Raw genomic sequence first — 24,763 nt, forward strand, 5'->3', positions numbered from 1 at the left:
ACCACCGCTAGGAGGCGAGACTGCATCTACTTCATTGTAACTTCATTGTAACTTTTAAGCATTAAATCCTCTAAATACACAGTTATAGTATATACTGTTTGAAAGCTTAGACTCTCAGGATTTTATTAAGCCCACACACAAAGCATAATATGATTTATAGCAGTCATAGTAATTGAACCATTTGATAGCCACCTGAACTAGGCGGCGCTAGTTCGGTTTGTTTACTTACCTTTAAACACAATTTCCCTTTCTTCACATTGTCACTAATGTTAATGTATTTTCCAAAACAAATGCTTGTAAAAAATTCCCCAAGAGTCCAAGGAACTGGAATATGTAAGCCTTTTAATCCAAAACGCTTTGCTCGCCTCACAAGTATTACGTTTCTGACCGAAAACTGTAAACAGCTTCACTTCCGTCCTTTGTTTCGGCTCTCACTTCTCATTAGAGGCTTACAAAACTACACTCATGCGTCAGACAAGCCCTCTCATGAGCCAATCAGTGCCTGTGGTGCAGAGATAGGCAGCTAAGAAACCAATGAGGTCTCTCCATGCTATGTGGGACATCCTCCCTTTGACTGACAATTGCTTCCTCCAGTAGAGATTTTATGTTTCGCGAGCATCATAGCTCTTTAGCCAATAAGGAGACGATTCCAACGAGATGCAACATGATACATCTGGTGAGGGCGGGCTGTGCAATGAGCATTCGCATATTAATTTTTTTATTGCTTTATTTTTATTTACTTTATTGCACAATTCTCGAACTTTTCACACTCTCACACCTCAGGGTGTCAGGTTACCGGTCTTTTTTCACAGCAGGCTTCTAGGCAGAGGGGTTCTCTTTGTTATAGGACTTTTGAACTAAGCATGCAGTCTTTTTATACAAAATTATACAGTAAACAAATAAACAAGAAAAACATGAATGGACGGACGTGCCCGTAGAAAAATATTCATATAAAATCCATTTTTGAGTCTTTTGACTTAATTTTTTTGGGTGAAAGCCAAGACATGTGGCTATGACCCTCAGTTGTTGTTTACCTACCATCATTAAATACAGCAATGTATATAATCAGTTTATCAGACGGAAATAAAAACCCTCCATTCTAGCCTCTGTAACTCTGTGTCAGTAAGGCCTAGAATCACGCTGACACTTGTATCAGAAATGAGAGACTCAAGGAGACCAGGCTCACCTCTGTGTGTCAAAGTATATGGGAGCTGTACCACTTTTTAGGTGGGTATGTCATCTAGGCGAAAATCATGAAAATGGGGGGGCGACAGGTACGAGGTTAAAATATATAGTCAGGTGTTCATTTAACTGAGAGGAAAATAGATAGATAGATAGATAGATAGATAGATAGATAGATAGATAGATAGATAGATAGATAGATAGATAGATAGATAGATATTTTCCACTACCTCGACTTTCTCATCATCAAGCCTAGGAAGGTGTTTTTCATGGCCGTGGATGGTGTCACACCCAGGGCCAAAATGGACCTACAGTGTGGCAGAAGGTTCAGGTACGTTCTACATCCGTTAGTGCAGGATGCATCTAACAGGAAGCTGCTTGCTGGTCTGGATTGCCTTAACAAGCTCGTTAGGTTGGTGATTAAATTAGTGATAGTTTATATAGATTATGTTCAAAAGTAATACTCGTATATGGAATGTTTCACTGGGCTACATCCCAAACCACACTCTACTGTAGGTCACTTAATGTCAGTTGTTGCTCTCTTTTCTTTCAGAAAAGAAGCGGAGGAAAAAATAAAGAAGGCTGTGGGGAAGGGCGAGGATTTACCTGCAGTGACCCGTTCGACTCCAACTGCATCACACCCGGTTTGTGTTACAGCTTTTACAGAATATTAGACGTTTATCACACTGTTTTAGTTCATTACGATCTTTTTAAAAAGCAGACATCATAATCATGAGTTTTTTATAAATTGTGTTTATTGTAATTATTCATATACAGTGGAAAGTAAAAGTACGTAAACTGTTTGGAATAAACTGGTTTTCTGTTGTAATTTGTCATAAAATGTGATCTGATCCTCATCTAATTCACAGCACTAGACAGCATGCTTGATAGAGGGAGAGAGAGAGAGACAGAGAGACAGGCAGACAGGGAGAGAGAGACAGACAGGGAGAGAGAGAGACAGAGAGAGAATCACAGAGAGACAGACAGAAAGGGAGAGAGAGAGACTCAGAGAGACAGACAGACGGAGAGAGAGAGAGACTCAGAGAGACAGACAGACGGAGAGAGAGAGAGACACACAGAGAGACAGACAGACAGGGGGAGAGAGAGAGACACACAGAGAGACAGACAGGGAGAGAGACACACAGAGAGACAGACACAGAGAGAGAGAGGGAGAAAGCGAGCAATACACTTGTGAATATAATATGAATTATAGTATAATAAAATGAATATAAATGAATTATAGCATCCAAATGTTTTTTAATAAACTGCAAGGCTGTAAATGCATGAAGTAATTAAATAAACACATTTAGCTATTTAACTATAATATAATAAGCACTAATTGGTTGCATTATGTTTTTTTATTATTAAATTATGTTCTTTATATTCTCATATGTGTTATTATTGTAATTAATTTTTTATTCAAGTCTCTTTTTTTGTTAAAGTGCTCTGAAAGTTTAGGTATATGTTCATGTTTTGCTTCATTTCTCTGTAGGTACGGAGTTCATGACTCTGCTTCACAAACATCTGAAATACTTTGTGCAGAAAAAGCTGTCCACAGACCGACTGAGTGAGAGTGTATCTGTCTGGTCACGAGGTGAGCAGAGTGACCGCACACACACACACACACACACACACACACACACACACACACACACACACACACACACACACTCTGTAACAGGTCACACTGCAATCACTGTACATCCCTAAATATATTTTTCTATTTATGAAGTTTCCATCTCCAGGACTGTCAGGACCCTGGCAGAGGTGGATTGGAACAGACCCGTACGCAGGATAGCTTCAAATGAAAGGGGTTTAACACATGAGGGAGAACAAACATAAACCACGCTACACAGGGAATTCACAATATAATCAATGAAGCCGTGCTGCCTAATGCAACGCGGCTCACATATATAGCGACACGGACAATCACACACAATGGGAAACAGGTGTGATGACCGGGGAGGAGCACACGTGGACGGGGCAATCACGTGACACAAACAAACGCACATGGCACCAAGTCTGCGCTGATCCCTAACGGATCCGCGCTGATCCCTAACAGAACCCCCCCCCTTAAGGCGCGGTTCCCGAAGCGCCAAAACTCAGCAAGGTCCGGGGAGGGGTGGGGGGGGGCGAGGTCCACGGCGAATGGCAGGCGAGGGAAGCAAGGACGACGGCGAGGCTAGTGGGGAGAGCAAAGACCACGGCGAGGTAGGTGAGGGGAGCAAAGGCACACGGCGAGGAAGGTGGGGGGAGCAGAGGCACACAGCGGCGCAGCCGGAAAGGGCTGAGCGACGTCCACAGTCGAGCTAAGGGGCCGAGGCAACGTCCGCATCCGAACTGAAGGCCGAGCGAAGTCCACAGCCGAGCTGAAGGGCCGAGTGACGTCCACCGCCGAGCTGAAGGGCCGAGCTTCTTCCCCCGACGCACCGTGGCCAAACCCGTGCCTCGGCAAGCTGAGAAAAAAGGGCGGGAGGGCGGGAAGGCGCCCCCGCCTCAGGCCTGCAGCACCCCCCGTGGAAGTGGTGAAGCGACGTCCTCCTCGGAACGGAACCGGAAGTGGAGCGGCGTCCTTCACCGGCGAGATGCGGAGCGATGTCACCGGAAGGACTGGCGGAACAATCCAGGGGGAAAATGAAAAAAAAAGGCCAGTCCGAGCTGGAAGCTATCCTGCTGGGTCTGCATGGTCGGGGCGGCTTCATTCTGTCAGGACCCTGGCAGAGGTGGATTGGAACAGACCTGTACGCAGGATAGCTTCAAAAGAAAGGGGTTTAACACATGAGGAAGAACAAACATAAACCACGCTACACAGGGAATACACAATATAATCAATGAAGCCACGCTGCCTAATGCAACGCGGCTCACATATATAGCGACACGGACAATCACACACAATGGGAAACAGGTGTGATGACCAGGGAGGAGCACACGTGGACACACGGGGCAATCACGTGACACAAACAAACAAACGCACATGGCACCAAGTCTGCGCTGATCCCTAACGGATCCGCGATGATCCCTAACAAGGACACATTAAGTAAAAGAAAACAAGACTCACAAATCCGTGATCACAAATTCGTCCCCTCAGTTTATAAACCATACTCACAGATTATTGTACTGTTCCCTCAGTTTTACAAAGCGTGCCATGAGGTAACAATCCGTGCTCTCAGATTTGTAAACCGTACCCTTAGGTTTTGTAATCCGTACCAACAAATTCATAAACCGTGCGCACACTTTCGCAATCCATACCCATGGTTTTGCAGACACTGATTTGTAGCCCCTCCCTCATTTTAGACACCTGAAGTCCACAAGCATGACAACAGCTCCACAAACAACATGTTTAAACTTCATTTTTTTTAAATATGATAGAGGGTTGGATGACCGTACTGTGTCTTTTCAAGAGAAGGTAAAAAACATACAATACGAATAATGCACAGATTCCTTGGCTTAATACAATTGTATAAAGTTATTTTATAATAACATATTAACCAAATAAGTCTTTAAATAATTATATAAAATTGCAGAACTATTTAAAATTGCATGCTACTTTTAAATGCATGAATGAAAGTAGCAACTGATCCTGACCTCCAGTGGAGGATTTTACACTGTATTCTCTCTGTGAAATCGTTTATCTCCGTATTAAACCCTGATGTTACACACGACTGTCCTTTCTGTTCACAGAGACAAACTGTTCATGCTTTTATTTACTGCTCCAGGTTACAGTCTTTCTTTGTGTTTTTACGGAGCTTCTTAAGGTCTTTTAATGTTGATTTTACTTTTCAGTGTTTTATTCTTGGTTTTAAATACGTCAGGTTCAGGTGCCAACTGATCAATTTTATCTTTGGTCAGGCAAAAATGGCAATATACCTGAGCGGAAAAAACAAACTTGCTCAAAATACAGACTGTGAGTCTAAAGTAATCTTCTCCAGACTTATTAAATCAAGAGTTTAATTTCTATAAAAGTATGAATGACCTGCACATGTTTCAGTCAATGTGGTGTTGTAATTATGTGCTGTCATTGAAGGAGAACTAAGCTTTGCACCAGAGCTAAGCTGATGATGATTATTATTATCAGTTTACCTCATTTATTTGAATTATTTTAATACTCTTATTTACTACTCTTATCACAAATTAATTACACCTGGGGTTTTTCATCTTATAAATAAACTATGAATTACTCCCAACTATTTATAATGTAAAAATAAAACACAGTGAAAAGAAATACATTCCCATAAACAAAAAAAACAAACACAAAATATCCTGATTGCTGGATAAATAGTTTAATATGTGATTTGTAATGACAAAGTTCTACAGTCATAATGTCACACAATCATAACAAAGACTAGGATTACAATTAAAAACAGGTATTAAAATAATATCTACAGCATTTTAAAATTCAATTCAAATGATATAAGTATTTCTAAAATCTAACCAAAAAAGTAAACAAATTCTTTTTACTCTTAACATCTGATGATCAAATTTGTGAGGTTTAAATTTATTCAGTTTTAAATACAGGAGAGATTATCAGTGGTGCTGCATTTTTATCTCCTTCATTGAAACAAGGACTGAAGAATGGATCGAGTTCCTCAGTGAAAGTCTGACCAGTGAAAGAGTAGATATGAGATCTGGACTTCACATCATAAAAGGAGACCAGACCCTCCTCATAATCCACAAACACTCCCACAACCTCCACCTTTTCCCTCAGTGTGAGGAGGACAGAGGGATGTTCACAAGCATCATACTGATTCTCATTCCACAGGGTCACAGCCCGGAATCCATCCTGAGGATTCAGTGTAACTGCCCTCTTCCTGTTAATGTTCTCTCTCGCAACTCCTAATGACCAGCCAGTTTTCCCTCTGACCTGCACCTCATAATAAAATCTCCCTGAGGAGAAACTGTGCTTTCCCAGAACACTGATACACTGACTAAACCTCTGTGGTGTATCAGGGAGATTCTGTCTGTCATATTTTTCCTACCCTGTCAGATGTTATACGCCCACTTCCGGGCGGCAGCCATCTTGGCTGTGGCACTTCCGGGTTACACTAATTTATAATCCACCTCACTATATAAGCACGCGGTCTGCAAACACTCCTTGCCAGATTGTCTCATCGCGTTACCGATCGTGTATGCCTTTCCGGCCTGTAAGTTTCACTTTAATTTTTCCGTGTTGGATTTCAGCCGGGTGTGTGTCAAACCGTGGATTTTCCCTTTTGTTATTTTTTGGATTACTCATTTTTGCCTTTGTCAGCCAGAGACCCTTTTTTGTATTTTTGCTTATTTCATTTGTGGATCAGTCCTATTTTTCTGACATTTTGGTGGGATTTATTTTTTGTTTTTCCTTCTGTGGACTTAAGGGCCTTGTTGGATTATTCATTTGTTTTCTTCAAGATTTTTTCCTGGACTTGCTCTTCTTGATTTTGTTTGTGGATACTTCTCTTAGTCTCTTGTTGGAACATTTTGCTTGGCCTGTTTTTTTCTGTGACTATTTGTTTCTGTGTTGGATTATTCCCTGACATTATTAACATTCCCTTATTAAATCTATTTTTTGTGGAAGTCGTATGTGTTCTGCATTTTTGGGTCCATACCCCCCCCTGCATCCTGACAGTACAATCTGGCCAACCATGGACTCAGCAGAAGCACCAGACTTGCCCACTATTCTCTCAAACCTATCACAATCTTCTGCAGCCCATGAGAAGCAGTTACAGGATCTCACCAAGGTCACTCATGAACTCATACGACGTGTTGGCTCTCTCTCCAGTCCTGCTGCCTCAGCCCCCACACCACCCGAAACTCCTCCAGTCATGCCCCCGGACCGAGAGCCACATCTGCTACCTCCTGAACGCTTCAATGGTGAACCAGGATTGTGCCGAGCCTTCCTCATGCAATGTGCGGTCGTCTTTGAGCTCCAACCCTCCTCTTTTCCCTCAGAGCGCTCCAGAGTGGCCTACATTATCTCCCTCCTGTCTGGCAAGGCAAAGTTGTGGGCCACTGCAGAATGGGAACGGCAGTCACCCATCTGCTCCTTAGTCGAAGCTTTCTCCTCTGAATTACGGAGGGTTTTTGACACCACGCTCCCGCAGCAAGATGCGGCCCGGACACTGTTCGAGACTGCACAGGGAAGCTGTTCGGTGGCAGAGTATGCAGTCGGGTTCCGCACAGCCGCGGCTGATAGTGGATGGAATCCCACGGCTCTCTATGACGCCTTCTATCGGGGACTCTCTCCTGAGCTTAAGGACGAACTCGCTGGCCGGGAGCTACCCCATGGATTGGATGATCTCATTTCTCTAGCCACTCGAGTCGACCGAAGGATCCGGGAGCGAAGGGCTGAGAGAACTCCTCAGCATGTCTGGAGAACTACCCCTCGCCCCAGCTTTTCTCCTCTGCCAAATTCCCCACAACCCTCATCCTCTGCCACACCCATGGAAATTGGTCGGTGGCACATTCCAGCCAGTGAGAAGGAGAGGCGCATGGTCAACGGACTATGCCTATACTGTGGACAGGCTGGGCATATGGCCTTCTCTTGCCCGGCAAAAGGGTTAGCAAGGGGTTGAGCAAGGGGGCAGTGGTGAGCCAACAGCACTCAGTCCCTTCTAAGCTTCTTCTAAAGCTTCGGATCACGCTTGACAGCCAGACTCACGACTTGGCGGCCTTTTTAGATTCAGGAGCTGATTCACAATTCATGGACCGTGAACTGGTACATCAACTGGGTATTGAGACTGAACGTTTGCCTTGTTCACTCATCGTTCGTGCCCTGGATGGTCATATCCTCCATCAGGCCACTCATCGCACCAAGCTGCTCCAAGTCACCATAGCTTCCCCTCAGACACCTGTCATGTTGGGCTTCCCGTGGCTTTGCCAACACAATCCTCATCTGGACTGGAGCAGTGGGTGTGTCCTTAAGTGGGGTACCCATTGTCAATCTCACTGTCTCCAGCCCCCTGCACCCAGTCCCTCCTCTGACCCCAATGATTCTCCGGACCTCAGTTCAGTGCCGCCTGTTTACCATGACTTCAAGAGGGTTTTCAGTAAAGCACAGGCCTCATCCTTACCCCCCCCACCGACCATTCGATTGCGCCATTGATCTCCTTCCCGGGACTTCTCCTCCTCGTGGTCGTCTATTCAGCCTCACAGGGCCAGAAAGGGAGGCCATGACTACATACATTCAGGAATCACTGGCTGCTGGTCTTATTCGTCCGTCCTCCTCCCCGGCTAGAGCCGGGTTCTTCTTTGTCGGTAAGAAGGATGGTTCACTGCGACCCTGCATTGACTATCGGGCACTTAATGCCATAACAATTAAGAACCGATACCCACTGCTTCTTATGTCTTCTGCTTTTGAACTGCTCCAGGGGGCCACTATCTTTTCCAAACTCGATCTCCGGAAAGCCTATCATCTGGTGCGCATCAGGGAGGGTGATGAGTGGAAGACTGCTTTTAACACTCCCACTGGTCATTATGGTAAGCGACGTGCTACGGGAGATGCTTAACCAGTACGTCTTTGTCTATCTCGACGATATACTCATCTTTTCCCGTTCCCTGGAGGAACATCAAGTGCATGTCCGGACCGTGTTGCAACGCTTGCAGGAGAATCATTTGTTTGTAAAGGCTGAGAAATGCGAGTTTAATGTTAAACAGACCACCTTCCTGGGGTTTGTTCTCTCAGTAGGAAGCATCCAGATGGATCCAGTTCGTATTACGGCAGTCAAGGATTGGCCACGCCCTAGGTCACGCAAGGAGCTTCAAAGGTTCTTAGGATTTGCCAACTTTTATCGGCGATTTATACGGGGCTTCAGTGCGGTTGCCGCCCCTCTCCATCGGCTCACCTCCACTCTTCAGACCTTCACCTGGAACTCGGAGGCCGAGCTGGCCTTTAATAGGCTTAAGGAGCTCTTCACCTCTGCCCCCATATTGACTCTACCTGATCCAGCCCTCCAGTTTATCGTTGAAGTCGATGCATCTAATCAGGGGGTAGGAGCTGTTCTCTCTCAGAGGTCATCCAAGGACAATCGGGTCCACCCCTGTGCCTTCTTCTCTCGCCGTCTCACCCCAGCAGAACGGAACTATGCCATTGGGGATCGGGAGCTTCTGGCTGTTAAACTCGCCCTTGAGGAGTGGCATCACTGGTTGGAGGGGGCGAATCAACCTTTCATTGTTTGGACCGACCACCGCAACTTGGAATATCTCAGAACGGCCAAACGTCTGAACGCACGGCAAGCTCGCTGGGGTCTCTTCTTTGGCCGGTTTAACTTCACCCTGTCTTATCGTCCAGGATCCAAGAACGGTAAACCTGATGCCCTGTCACGCTTATACTCCCCAGAAGAGGAGGATTGTAGCACCGAAAGTGTCCTTCCCACTTCAGTGACCGTCCGGATTCTTCAACTGGATATCGAGAGGAAGGTCCGTCAGGCCACCTCTGGGCAAGCCACTCCCAGCAATTGTCCTGCAAACAGACTTTTTGTCCCCAATAGTCTACGCTCCCAGGTTCTCCAGGGATGTCATTGCTCGCCTTTGTTCTGTCACCCCGGTGTGTCCCGCACCTTGGCAACCGTTCAACAGCGGTTCTGGTGGCCCACCCTCCGCCGGGACGTTCGCCAGTTTGTGGGGGCATGTACCACCTGTGCTCAACATAAGAGCTCTCATACTCCACCTGCTGGGTTCCTTCGTCCTCTTCCTGTCCCTCGTCGACCGTGGTCTCACATTGCCGTGGATTTTATTACTGGATTACCTCCCTCGGCTGGCCAGACCACCATCCTCTCTGTCATGGATCGGTTCTCGAAGATGGTGCACTTTGTATCATTACCCAAGCTCCCTTCTGCCAAGGAGACTGCTCTGCTCCTCCTCCAGCACGTCTTTCGACTGCATGGCTTGCCTAGGGACATTGTTTCTGATCGAGGACCTCAGTTCACATCAGGATTCTGGCGAGAGTTCTGTCGACTACTGGGGGCCTCAGTCAGTCTGTCATCTGGATTCCACCCCCAGACCAATGGTCAGGTTGAGCGTTGTAATCAAGATTTGGAGGCAGGTCTTCGCATCTTATGTGCTGAGCAACCTGAGTCCTGGTCCACCAAGTTGGTATGGGTGGAGTACGCCCACAACTCTTTGCCCTCCTCAGCCACAGGCATGTCTCCATTCCAAGCTGCTTATGGATACCAACCACCTCTTTTTTCATCCCAAGAATTCGAGGCTTCTGTCCCCTCTGCTCTCGCCCTAGCCAAACGTTGCCGTCACACCTGGAGAAGAGCTCGTGAGGTGCTTCTTAAGTCCTCACAGAACTATGCCCGGTGGGCTAACAGCAACCGGCGTCCGGCACCTAAGTACCGTGTCGGCCAAAGGGTATGGCTATGCACCAAGGACCTTCCTATCAAGGGGTCTTGTCGCAAGCTCACTCCTCGCTTTGTCGGACCATTCCCCATCGCCAAGATACTCAACCCAGTAGCCGTACGTCTCAAGCTTCCTAGCAGCTTACGTATACATCCCACTTTCCATGTGTCTCGCCTCAAGCCCGTTCAGGCCTGCTCTTTGGTTCCCTCCTCCAGACCCCCTCCACCCGCCCGGTTCATTGATGGGGGCCCTGCATTCACTGTCCGGCGCCTCCTATGCTCCAGGCATCGTGGGAGGGGTATACAGTACCTGGTCGATTGGGAAGGCTATGGCCCTGAGGAGCGTTCTTGGGTACCAGCTCGTCACATCCTTGATCCTGACCTCATCACCGAGTTCCACAGATTGCATCCCGACCAGCCTGGTCGGTCGTCGTGAGACGCCCATAGGAGGGAGGGTACTGTCATATTTTTCCTACCCTGTCAGATGTTATACGCCCACTTCCGGGCGGCAGCCATCTTGGCTGTGGCACTTCCGGGTTACACTAATTTATAATCCACCTCACTATATAAGCACGCGGTCTGCAAACACTCCTTGCCAGATTGTCTCATCGCGTTACCGATCGTGTATGCCTTTCCGGCCTGTAAGTTTCACTTTCATTTTTCCGTGTTGGATTTTGTTATTTTTTGGATTACTCATTTTTGCCTTTGTCAGCCAGAGACCCTTTTTTGTATTTTTGCTTATTTCATTTGTGGATCAGTCCTATTTTTCTGACATTTTGGTGGGATTTATTTTTTGTTTTTCCTTCTGTGGACTTAAGGGCCTTGTTGGATTATTCATTTGTTTTCTTCAAGATTTTTTCCTGGACTCGCTCTTCTTGATTTTGTTTGTGGATACTTCTCTTAGTCTCTTGTTGGAACATTTTGCTTGGCCTGTTTTTTCTGTGACTATTTGTTTCTGTGTTGGATTATTCCCTGACATTATTAACATTCCCTTATTAAATCTATTTTTTGTGGAAGTCGTATGTGTTCTGCATTTTTGGGTCCATACCCCCGTGCATCCTGACACTGTCGTTTGTCTCCATCTCTCACTTGTTTTCCATCAGCAGACAGGATAAGATCAGGATGAGCTGTATCAGGATCCAGGGTCACATCCACTGAGAGAAACACACAGTGTGTGATGAGTAAACATGTAAAAAATATTTAATCATCATCCAGTGGATCTGATTCATTATCGATTTATAAAAGGATTTGTAGAAGATTTTTTAAATTTTATTTCATTGACATTTCTAAAATACAGTTTATAATATGAGTCTATTAAAGATATGAAATATAAAAAGGTTCCTTCTGAAATTTTAGTGATTAATTTTTTGTTTGTAATTTTTGTTTTTCAGGAAATACACAGAAAGGGTCACAGAACATGTGAGAGAACCATTTGAGGTAAAAACGCTGAGTGTCTAGTGATAAATATCTGGTACGTTTTACATTTAGAAATAAAACATGGGACTCTCAAGTGATTGAGAGAAACAGTTTGTTTTTTATTCTTTTTTAACTGTATGATTATAAATTTTTTTGCATCTTTACTTTAGTGATGTATTTGGGTTTCTGATTTTTATCACTCAGGAAAGACAGAAAGAGTCACAGACTATGAGAGAAACACATTTAAGGAAAGATCTTGATAAAGATGGACAAAATAGTTCAGTAATTATCTCCATACAGAAAACTGTGTCTGTAATTTAGGTCTGAAAAAAAAACACAGGCCTGAATTTCTAAACGTTTTCTTTAACTGGTACAAAAATATTTTATCAAAGACACTAGTTTAGGGCGTCTGTTAGTGTTAGTGTAAAAATATATTTTTGTAGAATACATTCATCACTTTTATGTTCAAGTTTATTTCACACACACACACACACACACACACACACACACACACACAACACATTCCCAAACACACACACTATCTCTCTCTCTCTCTCGCTCTCTCTCTCTCTCTTTTCTAAATGAAGCTCTCTCAGTTAGTGATAGTGTCAAAATATATATTTGTAGAATACATTCATGACTTCAAGTTTATTTGTAAATGACAGAAACACCGCATGGTATAAAAACTCTTTTCTAACTGCATGACTTTAAAACTCTCACCTTTTGGACAGCATAAAGATTACATTTACCACTGATAGTCAAAGAAATCCATCTTTTATCATGCAGTTAAAAAAGTTATAAAGTTAATCTCTGTACAAACATACATCTGTTCCTGCATTATTTTATTTGTGAAATGTAAGAAGATGATCAGTGGTTCTAAAGTAGTAAAGGGTTTAAGGGCTTTAGTGCATGGCAGTAATAAGGAGCTATAGTGAGGAGGATAATGAGACACTTTAATACTCCTTGTATCTGGAGAGATCTACAGATGATAATAAGTCTGATGATGCAGTGGTGTGATGCTGATATGTACATTTTAATATGAGAGGAAATCAGAAAGCTCACTGTACCTGCATACTGCTGAATCCTCTTCAGTTCTGTGGAAACTAATTACAACAAAACATCACGTCATTAGATTTCAGATAAATTATTGGTATTTAATATTTAGATTTTGCAAAACATATACCTAAAACATCTACTTTAGTCTATTATTAGAGACTTTTTTATCTAAAGTACAAAATAATGTCTCACCTGTTTCCTTTAACTTGTCTTTGAGTGATTTAGTGAGTTTCTCATTCAGAGTCTCCTGACGCTGAGACAGAGCTGTCCTCACAGTGTCCACACTCACATCAGTGTTAATGCTGATCTCAGTCCAGTTCTTGGTGTGTGGAGGGCTGCACATGGAGGAGTAAATCTACAGTAGGGCAGAAGAGAGAAATCCCTCAGCATGGTGAGTGTTGTTCTGTGATGTTCTGCATTGTCAGTGAGCAGAGAGAGGAACACTGACCTGTAGGACGTGGAGATGCTCCTCAGTGTGTGAGAGCTGCTCCAGCTCAGTGTCTCTTCTCTTTAGCACACTGATTTCCTTCTCCAGCTTTTTAATGAGTCCTTCAGCCTGCCTCTCTGCTGCTTTCTGCTTCTCCTCCATCATCTCCAGCAGCTCAGCCTGACTTCTCTCAATAGAGCGAATCAGAGCAGTGAAGACTTCAACAATGTCTGCTTTCTCTTTCTCTGTGCTTCTCTAAAGGAGGAAAACATTTTCACTTCCATCAGAAAACACTGATAGTGAACTTTGTTCATTTCTACAAATAAGAATAAAACTACTGAATGTATCAGATATAAACTCATGTCATGTTTGTACACACTTTGCTTTGCTCTACTGAGTGTTGGATCTCTTTTATCTTCTTCAGTCAGTCCTGAACTGTCTCATGTTTCTGGCATATGTAGGCCTACAGGTTCTCCACAGGGTTTATTAGTTTGTGTTTCTTAAGTTTTGGAACATGATAATGTGGCTCTAAATGAATTTTACAGAAACTCAGTCCACAATCCAGACAGGATTTTAGGGCCTTCAGCTTCTCTCCACTGCAGGCATCACAAAGAACCTCAGGTTTGTCAGAACCACTTTTCTTCTTGAAGTAATCTGCAACCTCTCTCAGTGTTGTATTAATCTTCAGTTCAGGTCTCTTGGTGAATTTCTTGTTACATAATGGACAGCGACAGTGTTTATTCATGTCCCAGCACTGTGTAAGGCAGCTCTTACAGAGGTTGTGTCCACATGGAGTGGTGACTGGATCAATGAGCACATCCACACAGATCGGACACAGCAGCAGATCTTTAGACAAGAGACTGCTGGAGTCATGAGAAACTAGAAAAGAAAATGTTACACTTTGTTGATAAATGATGTAAATAGATTAAACTGCATCTGTAGTTTAGGTGTGAAAATCACAGACCAGGGGTCTCATTTATAAAACTGTGTGTAGGATCCCTACTAAAAGTTTACCTACTTCCAAAAGCCAAAAATGGCGTACACCAAAAAAATTCTGATTTATAAAACGGTGCGTACGCACACCTGTAAGCAATGTTCCCTTTATAAATCACAGATCACCCGCAGATGTGCGTATGTGAACCAGCCTCAAATCCCGCCCTGTACACGCCCATTTTTAACCATAAATAGTCAATGCAAATCACAGCGCGGGCACGAGAGTGGACCTCGTTATAATGAGTTTCCTCTGCACTCTGTGTGTTTAAAAATGGGGTGAGGAGCAGCGTCTCAGGGGTAGTCACTGTCGCCTGCAGGTTATAATTATATTAAAAACAACATTGTTATAATTATATTAAAAACAAAATTGTTACATTTTCTACTTTTTAATATTGTTAAACTCACCAAGAAGCCAGCCATCACGTAGCTACTGCGCCTGTATTTAGTCTGTTCCCTACACTGTTATGTGTCAAGATAAAGGAATCATGTGTTGAACCAGGCCAGCATGCCACAATGTTTGTGAGGGTCGTGTTGGAGTCACATATGATTTACACATTAATAGAATGCACATGCTTTCTGTTAAAATAAGCAAATTCATTTTCAGATGGTGCCCTTATAGCAACATGAGCGCAGTCAATTACCCTTATTACATTTGGGAAACCAGACATTGCTGCAAATTGCTTTATAATTTCGGCCTGTTCTCGCACAGTGTAGGGGAACCTGATGTATCTCACACAGTGTAGGGGAACCTGATGTATTTCACACAGTGTAGGGGAACCTGATGTATTTCACACAGTGTAGGGGAACCTGATGTATCTCACACAGTGTAGGGGAACCTGATGGATCTCACACAGTGTAGGGGAACCTGATGGATCTCACACAGTGTAGGGGAACCTGATGGATCTCACACAGTGTAGGGGAACCTGATGGATCTCACACAGTGTAGGGGAACCTGATGGATCTCACACAGTGTAGGGGAACCTGATGTATCTCACACAGTGTAGGGGAACCTGATGTATCTCACACAGTGTAGGGAACCTGATGTATCTCACACAGTGTAGGGGAACCTGATGTACCGACTACCCATATTAAGTATACCATTCAAAACGACAGATATTATGGCACTCAGGGACGGCTGTGATATACCAGACCTATAGGGTGAGATGATAGATTCCAATAGAATTATTTCATATACAAAAAGGTCTTAGAGACAAAGTTGAGGATTACTTATAGTTTTTTTTTTATATAAATCATTTACCTGTCTGCCAATTCCCGCTGGAAACAGCCGGTTGCCAAGAACCCCAGAGTGGTGAGGAGTTGTATTTGGACTGGGATGGCATGGCTCCAGTGTTTTGCCCTCTCTAATACTGGGCCCAATTCAACACATATATCTAAGAGCACAGCTCTAGGGAATCTAAATCGGCTTATTAGCCTGTCATCATAATGGGCCAGGAAATCATCATGGTCCCTGAAAACTCGTTCTCTCCTTATTCTCCCATTGCGTAATCCTCCAACAGTGCCAGCAGTGCCATCATGAAGCATTACATACCCGGGTCACCAGAGAATTTATATGTTTCTAGCAAGTAGACTGATCGTTAACACCATGACAAAATCACAGAATTAATTTGTGGGCGAAAATTTAAGACGAAAATGTTATAGTGAACCCATGCTTCTCCATGATGGTTTTGTAATGTACACCTTAATAGTTAGGACCAATGATGAGTAGCGAGTGTGCTTCATGACTGTATTTGCAGACTTTGACATTTTATGATATATGTACATTAAGGAAAATAATTAGTTTTTACACTGTGTTCTGCAGTTCTCTAATAAAAGGGTATTTCATGCTATTCTGTATCACATGTAGATGACGACCCAAACATCCCATCCTAATGACGACCCAAACTTTACTGATGGTCTAAATGAAGTTATATTGATCCTTGATAACTCCAACAGATCACAGTAAGAGTTTATGCCCTTTAGGGTGTGTTAACAAAAATATAAAACTTTAGAGCTGAGAACCGTAGTGTTGTGATGCTTTACACAACTGTGACTGTGACTGCAATGTATCACTGCCACTTTTCAAAATAAGAGTGCCGCATTTATATCAAAATTTAAACACTATATATATACGTATATAACATATATATATATATATGTTATTTAAACAAATTAAATTTATAATACAGAAAATATTCAAATACGTCTGCTACAGTCCCACCAAATTATAAATGTCTCTTAAACATTTCCATTTATGTTTCTATAACCTTTGTGTGTTTGGAGAAATATAAAGTCCACATGTGAATCAGTTAATTCTGATTCTTCTAATAGCAAAACCAACTTTTGAGCTGGCCTTTCTACCATTGATATCTTATTTATCCGTTCTCCTTTCTTGGACAATTTCCTGTCACCAAGTATTAATTCAATCCAACCTGTGAATATGTGGCCGACTTTACTTAAGAAGTAAAGAGGTAACTTATACACAGAGTCATTTACCATAGTTCCCTTTTGGAACTCGAGCTGTGTCGAAATGCTATGGGAACGCCCCTGCGTGACCGCGCTCTGAACCACGTATGTAATCTGACCAATAGGCGTTGGGACTTGACATCATCAGCGGGCGACGTTGCGTAAACAGGAAGCTACAAATGGCACAGATGGACAAACAGCTTCTGCTCGTTCAGGTAAGCGTTGTTTTTCTGATACTGTGTTTCTGATCGAGTGATGGCTAGCAGACAGAATTTTCTTAAGTGTGTTTTTCCATGTCCCCGTTTCATTACCAGGAAGGATTTGCATGATCGGTGTGTTGTTGGCTTGGGAGTGGAGCATGCACAATCGACTCTCGAGGGAATCGTTTGCTTGCACTGTAGTCGCATGGCTATGCATACGCTTTGCTCTCGGAGAGCACTCTTCGAAAAGAGCTCTCTCCCTCGCGGTTCCAGTCCCGCTCTTGCTGAGGTAAAGCAGCGCCGGCACTCGTGGAGCTTGCGGGCTGATATCGCAGCAGGATTGGAAGCAGATGAGTCCTCTCCAGTCTCGTCTGCTGAATCGAGCTCATGCTCCCTCGGAGAAGCAGGCCCGATGGCTGCTTCTTCTCCTGGCAGCGCGGCATTACATGGTTCTCCCTCCGAGGAAGGAGATCTGATGGATGCTAGCGAGCCCGTGGGCTCCTCGCAGTTTGTGCTGTACGAGGAGCTCCTCGAGGTCGTGACATGAGCCGTAGCCAAGCTGGATTTAGATTGGCGGTGGAGCAGCAGAAGCAGCGCGCACCCAGTAAGCTGGATGAGCATTTCCTGCATCCTGTGTCACTTCCTGGGCGGCGGGGCCTGCCATTTTTTCCCGATCTGCACGCCGAGGTGTCCAGATCCTGGGAAACCCCGTACTAGGCACGCACTTCTCCTCGTCACTCCACACGAATGTGGTTGAGGGTAAGGAATGCGGCTATGGGGCGATGCCACGTGTGGAAGAGATAGCTATGGCTAGCTATCTCTTCCCTAGCATAGCATCCTCGCTAAAGGCTCCAATGTTCCCTACTTAGCCTCTACGTGCTACGTCGGCCTTAGTGAGGATGGCTTCAGGTCATGGAAGCCGGTCTGCCCGCCCTGCCACAAGATGTGCCGCAGGGCGCAGCTTCCTTTCAGCGGTTCGCTCCCCACCTTTCCACCCGAAGGTTTGTTGTGGAGGGGGAAGGTCCGCCGCAAGGTGCCATCAGCTGCAGGGCTCGGCCCCAGCTGCTCTGAGTGAGTTGGAGGCCAGCCCCGAAGGGCTGGTTCCCCTGAGGAACTTTCTGACAGCTTGGAAGGAGCTGCCAGGAGTCTCCCGGTGGGTCCTGCGGATCATAGAGGACGGCTACATGGTTCAGTTTGCATCCTCCCCTCCCCGTTTCAATGGGATGTGTCCCACCCTGGTGGGACCCGAGCAGCCTCTGGTCCTGGAACGAGAAGTGCGCAAACTCCTGAGGAAAGGAACCATTGAGGTGGTTCTTCCCTCGGTTCGAGAGTCAGGCTTCTACAGCCTGTGTTCAATTTCCTTCTTCGGGTTGCGTCCCATTCTAGATCTACGCTCCTTGAACCGCTCTCTCAAGAGGCTCAGGTTCAGGATGCTCACTCTCAAGGAGGTCGTGATTCAGATCAGGTCCGGGGACTGGTTCGTCATATTAGATCTGGAAGACGCTTACTTTCACGTTTCCATCCTTCCTGCACAGAGGAGGTTCCTTAGGTTTGCTTTCAGGGGTGAAGCTTACCAATATTGGGTCCTCCCGTTCAGCCTAGCACTCTCGCCCCGCACCGTCACAAAATGTGTCGACGCAGCACTGACCCCGCTGCGGCTTCAGGGCATCCACATTTTAAATTACATAGCCGATTGGTCGATTCTGGCTCAGTCGGAGTGCCAGGCGATTTGGCATCGAGATGCCGTCCTCGTCTTCAGGAAGGTGCTTGGGTTTCAACTAAACGCCAGCAAAAGCGTGCTCTCTCCAGCACAGAGAACCACCTTTTTGTGCGTAATATGGGACTCGGCCAGGATGCAGGCACGGTTGTCGCCTGCTCGGGTCGAAGTCATCCTCACCTCGGTCAGGAGAGTGCGGGAAGGCCAGCCACTCACTGTGAAGCAGTTCCAGATGCCACTAAGGCTCATGGCAACGGCGTCCAGGGTAATCCCGCTCGGCCTCCTGCACATGAGGCCCCTCCAGTGCTGGCTCCGGGGCAGGGGGTTTTCTCTCAGGGGAAACCCATATCGTTCCATCAAGGTCTTGCGGTGTGCCCTTCGAGCCTTGGATGTTTGGAAAGACCGAACGTTTCTGTCCGAAGGCCCTGTGTTGGGGGCTCCATGTCATCGCGTGATGCTAACGACAGACATTTCCCTCACGGGGTGGGGTATGGTCATGAGTGGCCACTCTGCCCAGGGTCTGTGGAGCGGCCCACGTCTCTCGTGGCACATAAATTGCCTGGAGATGATGCCGGTGTTTTTGGCTTTAAAACACTTCCTCCCGGATCTAAGAGATCGCCATGTATTGGTCCGCATGGACAATACTGCGGTGGTCTCCTACATCAACCACCAAGGGGGCCTCCGATCTCGCCCTTTTGTACAAGCTAGCACAAGTGATCCTCTTGTGGTCTTGGGACAGACTCCTCTCTTTGAGGGCCATTTATATCCCGGGACGGTTGAATGTCAGAGCAGATGCCCTGTCGAGGCAGGGGCCAAGGCCTGGGGAATGGCATCTCCACCCCGAGGTGATACAGAGCCCAGGTCGATCTGTTTGCGACCCAGAAGACCTCGCACTGTCCCCTCTGGTTCTCTCTCTCTAACCCAGCTCTGTTCAGTCTGGATGCGATGGTGCAGTCGTAGCTGAGGCTACGCCTGTACGCCTTTCCCCCGATCGCACTGCTCCCTGGAGTTCTGGAGGGAGTTCGCTGGGATGGAGTCTGTCTCCTCCTGGTAGCACCTCAATGGCAAGCCATGATTTGTGGATCTGGTGTCCCTACTCGGGGCTCTCCGTGGGAAATTCCTCCCAGGAGGGATCTCCTCTCACAGGCGGGCAGAACCCTGGTGCACTCCGCCCAGAGCTGTGGAGGCTGTGGCTGTGGCCCCTGAGGGGGCACAGTTCATAGCGGCTGGTCTCTCTACCGAGGTAGTAGAGACACTTCTTCACTCCAGAGCTTCCTCCACAAGGAGGTCGTATGCCGCACGATGGCAACTGTTTACGCCATGGTGCGAGCACCATGGCCTGGAACCAGTTAACTGCCCGATCAGCTCAGTTCTGGAGTTACAGGAACAGTTTGCTGCTCGGTTAACCCCCTCGACCCTAAAGGTTTACGTTTCCGCAATCGCAGCATATAGCACCCCGCCGGCAGGGCAGTCGCTGGGTAGGCACCCATTGGTGACACGTTTCTGAGGCCCGGGACACGACCCAGAGTGCCTGTCTGGGATCTGGCAGTTGTGCTGGCGGCTCTATCAGAGCCCCCCTTCGAGCCATTGACCGAAGTGGCCCTTAGGTTTCTGTCTATTAAGACCACCTTCCTTTTGGCGATTCCCTCCCTGAAGAGGATCGGGGATCTGCAGGCCCTGTCTGTGACCCCGTCTCGCCTGGAGTTTGCCCCGGCATGGCCAGAGCGTTTCTCTATCCGAAACCTGGGGACGTAATAAAGGTGCCTGGGAGTGGGATGGTGGGACAGAGGACTTCCACTGAAGAAGAAGGCGACGTCTGGCCAACAATGATGTAAAACTAATAACTTCTTTTTTGGATACAGTTTAACTGAGATGCTTCATCTGGAAGTCCAAATCTAGCAATCAATGGGCAGGGTTGCAAATGTACTCCCAGAATAGTGGACATCATACTGAAATAACCCGACCAATAATTATCTATCTACAATAATAATATGTAACCAATAATTACATATCTCACCAAAACTGAAAACACACATACTAACTAAAATAATTCCACACATATTGGTCCCTCAGCAGCCGAACACTGTCGTCATCAGGGAACATTGCTGGATTGTCCCAGTCCATGGCTGGTGGCACTCTGGGGGTCCTCTCCTTCCTCAGGCAGGCCACATTGTGGAGGACAGCACAAGCCACAGTAATGTCACATGCCCTCACAGGGCTGACCCTTAATTTGTGTAGGCAGTGAAAGCGTGCCTTCAGGAGGTCAAAGGTCATTTCACCTCTGGCCCTGGTCCTGGCATGGGCATGGTTGTAGGCCTGCTCTGCTTCCTGGGGGTCTGTGAAAGGTGTCAGGAGAAAAGGCTGGCAGCCAGACCCCCTGTCTCCTAGCAACACACCAGAGAGTTCACCTGTCAACACAAAATCTCATCATTATTACCTCATAAACACAGTGATATTCATGACACAGCCATGATGTAAAAAGTGGACCGTTTTGGCCCGGTCATGTTTAATCTACATCACACACCACAAACACACACCACACACACACACACACACCACACTCACACCACACACACACACACACACACACACACACACAACAAGCACACACACCACACACACACACCGCACACACACACACACACACACACACACCACACACACACACAGACACCACACACACACACACACACACACACACACACACATGACAAGAGACACTTTCTTTATTACACAAGAACATTCAATGGAGTCAGTGAGCAAGTGAGTTTGGGTCCCTTGAAGGTGCTATATAAGTTTATTTATTCAATTCAATTTTATTTTATTTATATCGTGCTTTTCACAATTGTTGCATTGTTTCAAAGCAGCTTTACATTAATAAAAGCAGGAGAACAGAAAAATCGGTGGACAACAGAGTACAATGGCTAAGATTAAACTGTACTGGTGAGCGTAGTAATAATGTAATGTAGTAATAATGTAATGTAGTAATAATGTAATGTAATAATAATGTAATGTAGTAGTAATGTAATGTAATAATAATGTATTGTAGTAATAATGTATTGTAGTAATAATGTAATGTAATAATAATGTAATGTAGTAATAATGTAAAGCTTTCATAATTTATCGAAGCTTTATACAGTGTGATGGAGTTACTGTACACAACTTCACTCATATCTGCAGTCCATTTCAATTAAAAATTAAACTGTTTCATAATCAGAGTACAACTGCGTTTTTGGAGATGTGAATTAACTATTTGGATTGTGATTGTGATGTTTCAGCAGAGCGGTGAGTGTGTAATTGTGATGTTTCAGCAGAGCGGTGAGTGTGTAATTGTGATGTTTCAGCAGAGTGGTGAGTGTGTAATTGTGATGTTTCAGCAGAGCGGTGAGTGTGTAATTGTGATGTTTCAGCAGAGTGGTGAGTGTGTAATTGTGATGTTTCAGCAGAGCGGTGAGTGTGTAATTGTGCACTACTTATACATTCAGGCGGTCACTTTTTCTCTTTGCTTTATCACTGTGGTGGTGTTGCCTTTCTTCTTAATTGTGTCTTTTACCTCCTCGTATGCCTCCATGAGGATTTGTGCCTCCAACGGGGAAAGTACACTGCTCTAGTTGCCATGGCGAATCAGTGAATCTGTGATCAGTGGCGGGTCTGTTTGAATGAGCCGTGAGCGTGCACATATCCACGATTGGTTTCACCTGGCTTGATGAATCCGTGTCTGCTCATCCTGGCTTCGTCTTTGTGCGACCAATTAAGCCTGGAAGCACTTGTGTTGGATTCATTGAGCTCAGCTCAGTCATTTATCCTGGATGTCTTAATTCTACTTTTGTGCAACAGGCCCCTGAACTATCATACAATAACATTATTAACATAAACAAGGTTAAGCCCAACAGAACACCATGACTCACCTTTCTGCCAGTGGCCCTCTTGTTAACAGTGCTGTACACCAGGAAGTGTGTGTGGAGCCACAGGTCCCAGCAAATGACACTGAATAAGGGTAACAAGCTTCTACTGGGTAGCTTTCTGAGAATAAATCCTATCACAACAACAGTATAATCCCCAGCCAAATTAAGGGTTTTCAGTAGGAGGCCAGCCCAGGTCCTTAATCGGCCTAACTTTCTCACTGAGGGTGAATTTTCATTTTATATTGTAATTTACTCATTATGTTATAACTAACACGTCACAAAAAAAGCTTTCTTACAAATCGACAATATATGATTTTGTCATAAAAGTTTTATTCTGTTCTTCAGATCAACCAGAAACTGAAGGATCATTTGAGGAGAGAACATCACAGTGAAATGGTGTAAACAACCAGATGGAGTCGTGTTTCACAAGCTGAAAGAATGAAATAATACTCAGTAGTAAATAAAGTCTGAGCTCTAAATCTGAATTTGTAAGTTATCTTTAGATAACTGCTCATTTTGGACGAACTGTTAAGCTGTTATATTTACTATATTAGCATCATTTGTTAAATCTCTTTCTATAAGTCTTCAGAAAATATCTTGTGAGCAGATGTAGGCAGTTTTTTTTATATTATTTTATCATTTTATTTGTATATTTTGTGATACTTTGGCAATATTTGAAGATATTCATCTATTTATTAAGATTGTTATTTATCACTTTAATTTTTAACTTAAAAATGTACTACTTTAATTCCTCACTGTTTGTGTCCTTGTGTTGCACAAATGATTTGTAAAGGTGTTTGTTTTTAAAAGGAATCCCTAGTAGGACTCACATTAGAATTCATATTAGATTAGAATTCATATCAGATTAGATTAGATTAGATTCTACTTTATTGTCATTGTGCAAGGTACATGTACAGAGCCAATGAAATACAGTATGATATGAGGAGTTTATTAAAGGAATCACAAGCAGACAATCCAAACATAATAAAGAACTGAAAGGTAGAAACAGACAGAGGTCCAAACACAAGCAAGATAAGATAAGATAAGATAAGATAAGATAAGATAAGATAAGATAAGATAAGATTTACCTTTATTTATTCACGGTGGGAAAATTTCTATGTTACAGCAGAAAATGAAAGAAAAAATATGGAAGCTTGTTTCCCCCTCATTTTAAATAATAATAATAATAATAATAATAATAATAATAATAATGACTTTATATCTCAGATTTTTTCTCCTTGCGACACACACCCACTAGATGGCGACATGTGACCGCAGTATGTGAACCACACAATGTGCTCTGTGTGTGTGTGTGTGTGTGTGTGTGTGTGTGTGTGTGTGTGTGTGTGTGTGTGTGTGTGTGTGTGTGTGTGTGTGTAAAACCCTGACTGTAGCCCGAGATGCTGCGATAGGCTGAAAGAGAGCAGTAACAGATGCAGGGAGTGGAGATATATGCATAAATTAACTATATATATATATATATATATATATATATATATATATATATATATATATATATATATATATATATATATATAATGACAATAATAATGATGAAGATAATAATAATATCTCACAAACAAAATGGAAAATGGGGTATGAGGAAGGTGACAAAATCAACAGTAATAGCAATAATAATAATAATAATAATAATAATAATAATAATAATAATAATAATAATAAATCTAACTAATATGAAACGACAAAATAGTAATACTATTATTAGCAGTAGCAGTAATGATAAACATATTTACAAATATACTCATTTCATCCGGAATGAGAGGAAGGTAAAAAGAACCGGAAGAGGAAAAATAAAAATAGTAGTGGTAATAGCAATGATAATGCTGATACAGCTATTATTAGTAATGATAATAGTAGTAGTTGTATTAGCAATAATAATAATAATAATAATAATAATAATAATAATAGTAATAATGGTAATATTGATATAGCTATTAATGATAAGGTATTATAAAGCTGCCTCTGATACCCCTCATGGCCATGGCATAGGATAGACCCCCGCCAGTGTCATATTACAATGGGCTATGAAGGTGAGGTGCTGTGGGGTCCAGGGTCCCAAAATCGGT

At 44.2% G+C, this 24,763-nt stretch overlaps 1 protein-coding gene and 1 long non-coding RNA gene across 3 annotated transcripts; one reads left to right on the forward strand and one right to left on the reverse strand.

Moving 5' to 3' along the window:
- Positions 1–11,219: 11,219 nt before the first annotated feature.
- LOC125141395 (E3 ubiquitin-protein ligase TRIM7-like) lies at positions 11,220–14,258 on the reverse strand. Of its 2 annotated transcripts, XM_047814665.1 has the most exons (5): positions 13,778–14,258; positions 13,420–13,653; positions 13,164–13,326; positions 12,983–13,018; positions 11,220–11,653 (listed from the first exon to the last, which is right to left on the reverse strand). In XM_047814665.1, the coding sequence occupies exons 2-5, from the start codon at positions 13,561–13,563 to the stop codon at positions 11,481–11,483; spliced, it is 516 nt and encodes a 171-aa protein (XP_047670621.1). In that variant the 5' UTR covers positions 13,564–13,653; positions 13,778–14,258; the 3' UTR covers positions 11,220–11,480. The 2 variants fall into 2 exon arrangements, with proteins under 2 accessions (XP_047670621.1, XP_047670612.1); XM_047814656.1 differs by lacking the exon at positions 11,220–11,653 and having other exon boundaries at positions 12,484–13,018.
- Positions 14,259–16,256: 1,998 nt separating this feature from the next.
- LOC125141504 lies at positions 16,257–23,333 on the forward strand. The gene is made up of 3 exons (XR_007140903.1): positions 16,257–16,350; positions 16,980–17,069; positions 23,022–23,333. It is a non-coding gene; the product is annotated as an uncharacterized LOC125141504 (long non-coding RNA).
- Positions 23,334–24,763: the final 1,430 nt, after the last annotated feature.

The sequence above is a fragment of the Tachysurus fulvidraco genome, chromosome 1 (genome assembly GCF_022655615.1).
Source record: "Tachysurus fulvidraco isolate hzauxx_2018 chromosome 1, HZAU_PFXX_2.0, whole genome shotgun sequence".
Lineage (NCBI taxonomy): Eukaryota > Metazoa > Chordata > Actinopteri > Siluriformes > Bagridae > Tachysurus > Tachysurus fulvidraco.